Source organism: Parasteatoda tepidariorum, chromosome 9 (genome assembly GCF_982258835.1).
Source record: "Parasteatoda tepidariorum strain Cologne lab strain chromosome 9, Ptep-v5.0, whole genome shotgun sequence".
Classification (NCBI taxonomy): domain Eukaryota; kingdom Metazoa; phylum Arthropoda; class Arachnida; order Araneae; family Theridiidae; genus Parasteatoda; species Parasteatoda tepidariorum.
This window is the reverse complement of record NC_141763.1, coordinates 57,878,502-57,891,585: the sequence shown is the minus strand read 5'-3', so window position 1 is coordinate 57,891,585 and position 13,084 is coordinate 57,878,502. Positions and strand designations below refer to the sequence as shown.

Sequence of the window (13,084 nt, the reverse complement as noted above, 5' to 3'; positions counted from 1 at the left end):
ATAATAAATTATCGCACGCCTCATTTCCAAAGGTTTAATTTTAAATTAAATGATTATCAGTGGATTTCCAAATGAAACTAGGGTTGAATTCTGGGATAATCGACATTTTGAACCCAAAACTTGCGCTACGATTTCTTTCACAAGAGAAAACCACGTCTCTCTGACGCCAACTCTATCTGCAACTCAGTTCATACTTCATAGAGTAAACTAAGTTAAATGTTCATCAAATATGATATGATTTAAAGACTGATAGTTAAAAAAAAATGATGGCAAATAAAATTAGAAAAAAAATTTGCAAGGCTGCTGACTCTTTTAAAGTTGACTACATTAAGCCAACCAAAAGATATTTATTTGAAATTTTCAAATGTTCTTTGGCAACGAATTTTTTCATCCGGGGCTCGACGCGTGTACGACGACTTACCGTCGGCTAGGAGGTCGTATCGGTCAAATTGAAAACATAACTCTTCAAATTTATTTACAGATTACTGAATTCTCAAACATCGTCCAAAATGTATCGAGCATTTGGTCGAGCTTCTTCTGTGCTACTTAAAGTAGCTAAACCTTCAATATCTATCTCTAAAATAGCTGGAGAAGGATCTAAATTTTTACCTTGTTTGTGGTCCACATGTAAGTTTTAAACCGGTCAAAATATAAGATTATTGTTTTGATTATTCTTAATTAAATTAAAGTGATATTCTGTTGATATCATGAATCAAATAGTTTCCTTTTTGTTAATATATATGTTCTTTTACATCCGTTACTAACATTCCATAAAATATCAATTACGGGGTGTTTATCAGAATCTTGGGTTACTAATCGTTTTGAAACGCACATGACTTGATGATATTTTAACTAAAGTTAAGACTCGTTGAATTCTCTGTGCACTCTCAGAAATTGACAAAACTTTTTTGGGATTTGTTTGCTCAACTTTAAAAAATTTGTTTAAAATTTTTAATTTTCTCAAGATTTAAAATTTTTGTTATATGCTAAATTAAAAAATGAATATTGTTCATGATAATAATGAAAAGAAACAATTGTGATCTATAAAGCTATATTAAAATGTATTTTATCCTTTAAAAATTAACCTTTTGTCTTCCTCAGTCTACATGTACTTTTTATAATATATTTAGCTTTATTAAATTCTCAAATTAGTTAAAATATAAGGTTTATGGTTTGAAGAACTTGAGTATTCAGTTTAAGTAACTTACAGGTTATGAATATTTTTTGTTAAATATTAATTTATTAAATAGTTTCAAAATAAAATGAACACTGGTTTAATTAAATGGCCAAAATTAAGCTGATTTAGCATGACTGCAAATGTGTTCACAAACATTGAATGAAATATTATTCTTTAAAATTAGATTATGGAACCTTTTAAAAACCTTTATTAATGAAACTTATTGTTTAAATTATAATTAAAATACAATACAAATACAAATGATAAAATATTCACCGCTTTTTCTTTGACTGTAAAACCATTTTTAATCTTTCAATTGTTATTTATATTTTTATTCCAATAGCAAACAGTGAGACTAATTAAATTCTGGTTTAAACTTTGAACACAGTTATTTGCACTGTTATAAAAACTTATAAAATAAGTACATTTTATTTTTGTGTTCCGAAGGAAACGATAAATCCATATTTTTGTGTTGATTTTTAATAAAATTCTTAATTTTCACTAATTATGTCTAAATTTTCACAAAATGGGTACCTTTCAGAAAAACCTAGAGAGGCCCCTGATATTTGTATTAAGTTAAAATACTTCGTCTAACTTCTTTCAAGTTTCAACTGGCAAGTTTCTTCTACAATTTGTAAAATTATTCCATTAGAAACAGGTTTCTTCTCACCTAAGTGGAAAAAGCTTTTTCAAAAAGAAATGTTCAGTATTAAAATGTTTTTTTTTAAACTTGCAGTTGAATTTGTTATTCATTCTAATTATTTTTTAGTTTTCATGTATCTTACATATGAAATAACTTAGGATTTAATAATATTAATTCCTAAGTTATTTAATATGTAAGATACATGAAAACTAAAAAATAATTAGAATGAATAACGAATTCAATGATTTTAAATTAAAATAACCATAGTTGATCAATTTTCGTAAATGAGTACTGTAAGAACTAAATTTTCAAGTGCATAAAAAAACTGAAGTATTATCAAATTTTATTAATAGTACTACTAAATTTTCTAATCACAAACTAACCATATACTTTTAATAATTAAATACTATTAAGTTTGACTAGTCAGACTTTAATATGATTTATAATTTAAAATTCGATATTAAACTTAAAAATAAGTAATTTAAAAAAAAATTTCATTAGAAACATATAATTTTTTGTACTATATTAAATTTAGTTTGATTAAACTATTTTAATATTTATATCATAATAGTTATTTCTTGGTTTTTCTGTTTCATCTAATCATTCTTATTATCTGTCCAACTTCTTCCAGTGTCCTGTAGGAAGATTTCTTCCGGATAAAATGCTAGTCCTGTTTTAATATGATCTTATAACATTGAGTTACTTTCTATTTTTAAAAGAAAAATTGAAAATCTTATTAGATTTCCACTATTCTTATTGAATAAATGGAATAAAATAATTCTTAGTTTATGATAAATATAATAAAATACCTTATTTTTAGCTAATCAAAACTATGCATCAGCGGCAGCTGCTACACGATCGAAGGGAAAAATTGTTGCAGTCATTGGTGCTGTTGTTGATGTTCAATTCGATGAAAACTTGCCACCTATTTTAAATGCTTTAGAAGTAGAAGGACGAAAGCCTAGATTGATTTTGGAAGTAGCTCAACATTTAGGTATTTATTTTCCCATCAGGTTCAATTTCTATTCAAATTTAAAAGCTCTTATGAATAATAAAAACGTAAGGCTAAGCTATAATAGTGTTATGAATATATTATGCAGTAATTATTTTTTTAACGAAAATCTGCTAAAAAATTTATTCATTTCATTGACTTTTAAAAATATGTAAATTTAGTCACCTTTAATTTTATATTTTTTTAACAAGTGCTTTTTCTTTTTTAATATTTTTTAATGAACTTTTTTACTTTAAAATATTTTGTTTTAATATCTGATCTTAAATTCAGTAACGAAAACTGGCTCGTTTTAAGTTTTTCCAGCAATACCAATATTATGTCATTGAAATTTTATGTATATTGTTAATATTTGTTTTATTGTTCAACATTTTTAACTTTGATTAAGTAGCTTTAAATAAGTGAATTTTGTGAATGGGGTTAAATAACACAAAAAGTGCACAAATAATGCCACTTGGGCAATTTCACCTTTTATGAACATTGTATTTATCGATTTTAAGAGTATATAACTAAGTTAAAAATTTGAAGTAGTTTTAATAATTTTTGGGAAAGCAATCATTTACGCTTATTCGAATTTTTGGTAACTTTCATTAGTTTAAAAAAAATTCAAAACTAGATATTATAGACATAACATATCATGTTCTGCCCATAACAGCTAGATTTATTTTTAAAAACCAATTTAAATTTCTAAAATCTGGAGTAAATTTTTATGACAAAGACTTTTTTTTCACAGAAGTTAGTAGAATTACTATTCGAATTTATGTGCATTATATGCTTTTAAAGTTTGCAATTACAATATTTGTAAACAGTGGTATTTTACACTATGGTTTCTATTTACAAATGCAGTTTTTAAGAGTTTAATGATTTAGAAACAGTCTGTTAATCTGTGTTTTTACACCACAGATTAACTTTGTGTTACCACAGTTTCCACACAATAGATGACCTTCTGTTTTTGCTCAACATTTAAGGGATTTAATTATATGATCTAAAATTATATAGTATGTCTGTTTATAAGACTTAATTTGTACTTTGCACTCCTACCATTATTCATTAGTTCATTTCACACCTACCATTATTCATTAGTTTAAAGTTAATTTTTTTTTACTTGGCCAGTAAACCATGTGTTATGTAAAATATGAGTGGTTAGGCAATGTTGAAGATAATTAGGAACAATTTATGTGTCAATATTTATATCTATATTTTTAGGTGCATCATATTTTCTATATCTTTTATTCTTGAGATATAAAATACAATAATCTCATTTAATGTAATGAATGAATGAAAATTTTAGGAGAGAGCACAGTTCGTACAATTGCTATGGATGGTACTGAAGGGTTAGTACGTGGCCAAGTTGTTTTAGATACAAATTCACCAATCAAAATTCCTGTTGGACCTGAAACTTTAGGAAGAATTATAAATGTTATTGGTGAACCTATTGATGAAAGAGGCCCTGTAGTTACTGACAAATATGCAGCTATCCATGCAGAAGCACCAGAATTCGTTGACATGAGTGTAGAGCAAGAAATTTTAGTAACTGGTATTAAAGTTGTAGACTTGCTAGCTCCATATTCAAAAGGAGGAAAAATTGGTAAGCATATAATTTTGTATAAATTTAATTTGACTGAGTTATCAAAACTCGTGTTTTTTTTTTAAAAAGAAAAAACCAATTTATGTAATTTAAATTGAATTTTGGATTTTCTCGGTTTAAATCAGAATTTGTTTTTGTTTTTTTTTTTAAATTTTCTTTTTTTTTTATTTGGTTACTAAATAATCTAATAAGATGTATGAATGATACTTAATAGTATTTAAAAACACTGTGGCTAAAATAGTAAATATTACTAGCTGAATGTTTAACATTTGTTTTTTTAATTTTTGCAATCTCATCACTGAATAAATAAAATAATTTTTGTTCCAGCTTAACATCCCAACATTTCAAAGACATTTATATCTAAATAATCATGAAACTAAATGAGTATTGTAATATGTTCGTTACTAGAAACTTATTTTACATACTGCTAATGGAAAAAATTATAATTTGAAAGTTTCTTCCCACATTGAGTTTATTTTTTCATTTTTATTTGTCTGTTTAAGAAAAAAAAATACATACATTCCCATTTCATTATTTCTTTGAAAAAAAAATAAATAAAAAGATTTGAGTATCAATGTAATCAGATTTGTTTGTAAAACCACAATCTAATAAATAAATTTATAAATAACTTTGTATAAAAATATTTCTATCTTGCACATTTATTTTAAAGAAAATAAATTGCTTTAAATAATTTTTAAAAAAAATAAAATTGATATTTTAATTAATTATGCCTACTCTGTATATTATTTTTAAATGTTAAAGTTCATATTAAATTTCTTGATTAAAGAATATCTTTTGAATAGTACAAGAAAGTATCATCTTTTGAAAATCAAGCACTTCCTTTCATCAAGAGAATTGAATAGTTATTTTTCTTTAAAGAAAAAGTTACAACTGAAATGTAAAACTTTTGGTACATGTCTAATCAGTTCTTTCATTTATTGAGCTTTTATTTAATGACTTAACTATTGTTATGTAAGACTGATTTTTAAAGCTCTGTCTGATATTAAGGCTTTTAGTAAACAATTAGCTAATTTCATAATTGTGAGTTTCATATAGGTTGTGACTTTTAGGTTATATTATGCCTATTTTTATCAAGCTAGTTCTGCAAATTGTCAATGTGATGAAAAGCCTAAGTTTTATGAAAACTAAAAACAATTTTGATCTAATTTTTCGCTATTTAAATACACTACTTCACTTACATTACAATATACAAAATAAGGAGATTTTAATTGAGTTTAATAATTTTGTTTTAGGTGGAAAAATTTTGCAAAATTAGTAATTTCTTATAAAATTAAATATATTTTAAATATTTGAAATATTGATCAATTTTCTTTGCATAAACAATTCTTTATATAAATTAATATATATATATTATGAATGAAATCAGTTTTAATTGTAAGTTTAAGTACTGAAGCAGTAGCTTTTTGAATTTGGCAAAAAGGCTTTGAGAAATTCCTATAACAGATACTGTTAATATTTTTCTTTAAAAAATGCAGATTTAAGAAAAATTTAATTCACTAAAAGTGTTGATGGAATATTTTATGTTATATTTGGATTAAGAAATTCTTAATTTTTAAAGTCAGAAACATGATAGTCAGTTGTAAACATAGACTAATTTGTTTTCCAAGTTTTCAAAACAAAGCCACTTTTAATATAATAAGTTTTTTTTTTTCATTATGCACACGTTTCTGATATTTCAATACATTTTTAAATACCTTCTATTAATGTTAAAAATCTTAATTTCATTAGGTCTGTTTGGGGGTGCCGGTGTCGGCAAAACTGTACTAATTATGGAACTTATCAACAATATTGCTAAAGCTCATGGTGGTTACTCTGTATTTGCTGGAGTTGGAGAACGAACCAGAGAAGGTAACGATTTGTACCATGAAATGATTGAAGGTGGTGTCATAAGTTTAAAAGATAAAACTTCAAAAGTAAGTGATATAAATGGTCATTCAGTCTTGTAATTTTATAATTATTTTTACTGAATTCTGTAATTATCTAAATGGGAAAGGTTTCAGAAGATTCTTATCTTTTAACATATTCAGAAATTTAGTATAAAGCTATTCAAATACTTTTATTTTAATTTGGTCACAAGATTAAATCATTACTTGAAATAAATTTCATTTTATATGGAGCTTTTTTCAATTTTAAATTTAAATGGCTAAATTAAAATTTGTCTTTTAAAAATTTAATTTTGATTTAAAATTCATAGATTTTAAACATTTTCTGTTTTTGTCATAGTTTTCACAATTTATCATTTGTCTTGTATTAAGTATTTATATCAATTTAAGTGTTAGAAATAAAAGTGATTAAAATAATGAATAATAAAAAAGTATGTCAAAATTTACGAATGTAAAATACATTTCTTTATAAAAATTTATTAAATTTATATTTTTAAAAGTATATATTGTATACTTGTATTGTTTTATCTATATACACACACCTAAGGTAAAATTTTATGGTTTTAAATTTCAATGTGATTGTTAACTTTTTGGTCTGAAAGTGATTACGTTTTTAAATTCAACAAACAATAGTTTTTATGTTTAATTTTTAAATTACACAATTATTTGTTTTGAAAATATGTATAATACCCAATGAAAAAGGTGTTTAAAGATTTTAGTTTTAGACTGCTTGATATATTGAAAAGCTTAATTAGTTGTTAAAACTACATATAAATCAGGAATAAAACATATCTTTCAAACTGTAATTAACCATTTGGGTTTGACTGGTGCTTAAATAAGTTATTGGAATAAGAACCTTTTTTTTATTAAATGCTTTACTTATTGAAAAAATTTTATGAATAAATTCATTAAATATTAATCTTTTGAATACTTTTTGTTTAAAACACTTTGCTTAGTTTAATAGTTTAATTTGTGTGTTTAATGTTAAATTTATTAATTTCAAGTAGCACATTTAAGAAGTATTTTTATCAGAGTGGTAAATTCACATGGATTCTTTGCATAATTTTTATAAAGGTATCGCTTGTATACGGACAAATGAATGAACCTCCTGGCGCTCGTGCTAGAGTTGCTTTAACTGGTCTCACTGTTGCTGAGTATTTCCGTGATGAGGAAGGTCAAGATGTGTTATTGTTTATTGACAACATTTTCAGGTTCACACAAGCTGGCTCAGAAGTAAGTTTCAACTTTAATGTTTTTTTCTGTTCTTATTAATTTATATATTTTTTGGATACTGTTTTTACATTTATTGAAATAATATATGTTCTTTATCATATTCACATGTTTCTAAAACCTAATATCCCTATTTAGTATTCGTGCGAGTTTAAAATCTAATGCCGTTATTAAAATTCATGCATTTGTTATATAAAACATTGGATTTTGTAGTTATGCAATTTTAAAATCTAACATCATGATTTGTATTTTTGCCTTCTTAGAATGCAATATTGTGACTCATATTCTTGCAATTTTAATATTCATTACTGCAATTTTTGTGGTAATTAAGTTTTTTCTTAAAGTTATTATAAAAGTGATATTTTTCATTAGTAGGTAATTTATTATTCTTAGTTTAAAATATTATAATAAACATTTCTAGTATATAAATTAATATCTAGTTATTGCTCATAAAATTTTCAGGATTTTTTTTTTTAAGTTGTCACAATTACCCTTATTTATAGTCTGCTTATAATCATTTATTTCAAAGCATGTATGCAATAGTTAAATTTTTGCACTCTTTTTGATAAGTATTTTTTCCATAGCCTAAATTCTCTTTTTTAGAGTGCTTATTCTTTCAACTTAAACCTTTCTTTTATCTGAAATTTAATCAAACAATTGTCACTTTTAGGTATCTGCTTTGTTGGGTCGTATTCCATCTGCTGTAGGTTATCAACCAACTTTGGCAACTGATATGGGTACCATGCAGGAAAGAATTACCACCACCAAAAAGGGTTCCATTACGTCTGTACAGGTAAGATATTTTTTTAAAAAATTTATAATTGTTTCTCATTAGCATTAATTTTGCTGTTATTATTATGTTGATTTTTATTGTTTTCTAAATTAATAGATTAAAAGTAAGAATTGTTTCTTTATTATAGCATTTTTCTATGATATTACCTTATTAGTGTCTAAGCCTTAACAGTTTTACAAAAAATTTTCTTTATGAATTATATTATTATGCTATTGTAAGTTACATATAATACTGTTTCCTCCATTCATATTCATTTTTCTATTTATGCTTCTATAGGCTATTTATGTACCTGCTGATGATTTGACAGATCCTGCTCCAGCTACCACATTCGCTCATTTGGATGCCACAACTGTATTATCTCGTGGTATTGCTGAGTTGGGTATTTACCCCGCCGTGGATCCTCTTGATTCAACATCTAGGATTATGGACCCCAACGTTGTGGGTCGAGAACATTACGATGTTGCTCGTGGTGTGCAAAAAATTTTGCAAGTATGTGAAACGAGTTTTGTATTTTATTTTATTCCTTTAAACTTATTCATACTATTTTAAACTTTTTTTATTGTAAAAAATTTGCATAGCTTTAAAGAAAAAAATAGATAAAACACGTGATTTCTGTAAGATAGAGAAATATCATATTTTGTCTCAGGGATGATTTTTTAAAATTATTAATGATTTTTTCTTTAAAATCAAGTGGTTTAAATTGTGCCAAATCTGTTGCAAGCAATAATTTAGATCATATGTTTATAATTTTTTTCGACCCTGAAACCCTTAATCATTTGGCTAAACCCCATTATTCTAAATAAACATGAGCTTAGCCAAGGGGGTTCAGACTCTCTTCCCTACTTAATAAGAAAAATTTCAGTTAAAAATTTACAACTTTTTCCTCCATTTCATTGGGGGAAAAAGAATGTCCCAAATTGAAGTTTGAATAAAGTGAGCCACAGGAAACTGAATTTTTGTCAATAGGCCCTAAGTGTTGCCATCACTTGCTGCAAATTTCTACCCAATAATAAACAGATTTGATTATTAGAAAAATTGACCACATTTCCTACTACAATGTGTTCTGCATTGAGAAGTTTATGTTAAAAGATGGCCAAAACATATATGAGGAACAAAATCAGCGAAGATTATCTTTGTTTGTCTATCATAAAATCACTATTGACGAAATACTTGACAAAATGGCTTAATCTAACAGCAGAATTTTATTATAATTTTGTTTTAGATTTCAAGTTACTCTCATCAATGAACTTGCTGCTTGCCTTTTAATATCTTCTAATTCAATCCTATTGTAATCTTTATTTTTTTTCAATATGTTGCTTTTTTTTAATCCTTATTTACTGGAATAATTTAATGAAATCTGCAAGAATATTAGATATTGGATTATTGTTGGAATATAAGTATGATTGCATGCTTCAAAAAGCATTACTTATTGAATACATCCCTAACTTTTTTAAGCCCCAGGGTTTTGCAGATCACCTTTTGTGAACCATTGGTTTAGATAATTCTTACTCTTATAAACAAAAAATGATTCTACCTTCTTTTTATTGTTTTTAAATGTTTTATTTAAAACTGAAAGCATTTTTTTTTTTTTTTTGTAGGATTATAAATCACTTCAAGATATCATTGCTATTTTGGGTATGGATGAGTTGTCTGAAGAAGATAAGCTTACTGTCTCCCGTGCTCGTAAAATCCAAAGGTTTTTGTCTCAACCTTTCCAAGTAGCTGAAGTCTTCACTGGACAAGCAGGAAAATTTGTTCCTTTAGCTGAAACTATTAAGGGATTCCAGAGTATATTAGCAGGTAATTATCATAAACGTAGATAATATACAATATAGCAAAAAAGAAAAAAAAATCGAAAAGCTTGTTTATGCTATGTTATACATAGATGTATATTTTTTTAAGTATTTTTCCTTATAAAAAGCAGGGCAATATATTTAACTTCATCCTCAAAATTATGTTAGTGAATTTTTCTGAACAAATCAATATTTTTATTTGATTACAGTAATTTTTGTTAGATGTGATTAGAATTGGGTCCAAATAATATAAGCCTGAAACAAACTACCTTAAAATAGGTTTCTATGGGGAAAAAAATTATAATCTTTAAAAAAATTTTAAGATTTGCATTTGAAGTCTTTTGAAAATTGGTGTGGATCATTAGTGCGGATGGAATTCATCCTTTCCAAAATATGAAAAAGAGTACAAGGATATTTGGTTACAAGTAGCATAGGGAAAAATCTTATGTAAACAAAATATTGTGGGACAGTCTCCTTTGAACAAATACTAAGTGTTTAGAAATAGTATCTTGGCAGTATAATATTTTAATTATGTGTGAAAGGCAAATTCATACAAATTTTCGATGTAGAGTTTTAAAATTATCAAATTACTTGCTTAAAGTAAAAGTTCACTTTATCCCTATTGAACAAATGTACTTATTGAAAGCAGAAATTAAATTTTTTATTTTTATGACTTGATGATTAGCAATTTGTCAAAAAAATTTGCTAGTATCTTATTGTTACAATTAAAGAATTTTTTTAAATTTAATTATTTTACTAATATTGAAAGGACACAGTTTTAATGTTTCTCTCCGCTTAACTTAAGTGCACTAATATTACTTATTCAGGTAGCTTTTGTTTTCTTGCATTTTTTTTAATATACTAAGTTATTCTTATTATTGCCTTTTATTGTAGTATCAAATTGAACATGTTTCATGTTCGAATAATTATTTTAATATTTAATTATGACTTATAAAGGAGCTGAATCAGTTTTGCAATAAAATTTACTGCTTCTTGATTATGTCAGTGTTTTAAATTATGTACCCTTAAATTGTTTTGTTTAATGTTGAACTCAAATTTTTGATAACTTTAACTTATCAAACTTGTTTTTCTGTTATTGGTTGATAAGTTTTTTTTTTAAAAATTATCAGTTATTGAAAAATTAGACTTAGTTTAAATTTTTATATTATCTAATTTTTTAAATATGTAGCTAGAGTTTTATGTATAATTACTTTAAAAACTCATTGATCAAACTTACTGAAGAAAGCACCAATGCTTTAAAAAATATCTAAGTGCTGGGAATAGATAATAATATAAACTGTTATATATCACGTTAAATTGTTAAAAATAAGTTAGACTTATTCCTCAATATTTGATTTGTTCATAGCAAAACTTGTTTATTGTTAGAATGGGGATGAAGTTGTTTTTTTAAAAGATGTTACTGATATGGTACATAATGCATAGAAAACAACTCATGCTTGAGATTTTTTGTTACTGTATTTATTATTTCTTGAGTGCAATCAATAATTTTTTGCACATTGATTTCATTAATATCTCAAATTATGATGATAAATTTTAATCACCATGAAGTTTCAGTATTTTTATTTTAATTGGATAGTTTTTTCCTTCTCAATTCACCCTTATATTGTGAAAACAAAATATTTTTTTAATTTGCTTGTGAAACACCCCATATGTAACACAAATAAGCTTATTATGGGTTCAGTTTTTAAAAAAATTATAACGTTGATAATTAATAAAATATGCATTTTTGTTTCCAGTCATTAAGTTTGTTTTTAAACTCAGTGGGAAGTTTAAAGTAATTTTTTTTTTAGATGTTTTGTTTGTTACAAAGCAGTAAAGCGAGTCATTATAAATATGAAGAGAGAGTAATTTCGAATGTCTGTTTGGTTAATGCACTGAACCGTGCTTCGATACCACCATTGGTGGCTGGAAGTTTATCCAGCTTCAAACCGATGGATACCAATTTTACTCGGGAGTAGGGGTGACCTGTTTGCTGTGACGACGACATTGCTACAATCCTGATTTAGGCTATATCCTTATTCTCCATGACCCCGCTGGCCCACATAGAGCAATTGCAGGAATACTTTTATTTCCATGTGTGTGATATATAGTCATTAGAAAGAAATTTTAGAATTGAGTTACTGAATGCATTAAAAATAATTTTAAAGTTTTCATAGTGGAAAAAGTTATAATTTATTTTCCACAATATTCTGGACCCTTTGGCACATTAGAGAATGTAGTATATTTTAATATCTGATGTGATTAGTAAAAAATTAAAATGCTACAAAAATTCTATAGTAGTTTTCTCAATTTCATTGCACCGTTGAAAATTCAAAATAAGAAAAATTACTGAAAAGAGGTAAACTTTATTCCCGGTTGGCTTTTACTATTTGCTAATTAGTCTATTTAAAATATTTACTTTCAAGTTTCTGTATTTAAGTGGACATTTTTTTTAATGATTGGTATAATCTTTCTCAGGTGAATATGATCACTTACCAGAAGTTGCATTCTACATGGTAGGACCTATTGAGGAAGTCAAACAAAAAGCTGAGAAGCTTGCTGAAGAAGCGTAAAAATTGTAATTATAGACTGTAGCTTTATTTTCCATCTACAAAATTAAAGAAATTAGATTTTTTCCATTTGAAAAGAATATAATTATGTGGATTAACGTTCATCAGTATAGATCATGCGTAACTGCACTTTTTCAGATGTTTTACTGAATAAAATTTGTATAAAATTTGTTTATTGCTTATTTAGAATTTGTTTGCTTATTTTTACTATTAATGTTCTAATAAACCACCATTCGTTTGCTAAATTAAAATAAAGTATTTATTTCAAACTTGTGTCAAAAATATATTAAATATTTTGTGGTTTACAGTATATTTTTTTTTCCAATGAAAAAGTAGTAAGTAATATTTTTTTTATAATTAAGTAATTTGTACAGTAC

General features: G+C 25.7%; 1 protein-coding gene across 1 annotated transcript; it reads left to right on the top strand.

Annotated features, from left to right (window-relative positions):
* The first annotated feature begins 414 nt into the window (after positions 1-414).
* Positions 415-12,878, top strand: ATPsynbeta (ATP synthase, beta subunit). The gene is made up of 9 exons (XM_087151876.1): positions 415-627; positions 2,641-2,814; positions 4,121-4,417; positions 6,167-6,351; positions 7,396-7,554; positions 8,222-8,344; positions 8,621-8,833; positions 9,943-10,144; positions 12,616-12,878. Exons 1-9 carry the CDS (start codon positions 510-512, stop codon positions 12,708-12,710), a joined length of 1,566 nt encoding a protein of 521 aa, XP_087008002.1. The 5' UTR covers positions 415-509; the 3' UTR covers positions 12,711-12,878.
* The last annotated feature ends 206 nt before the right edge of the window (positions 12,879-13,084 follow it).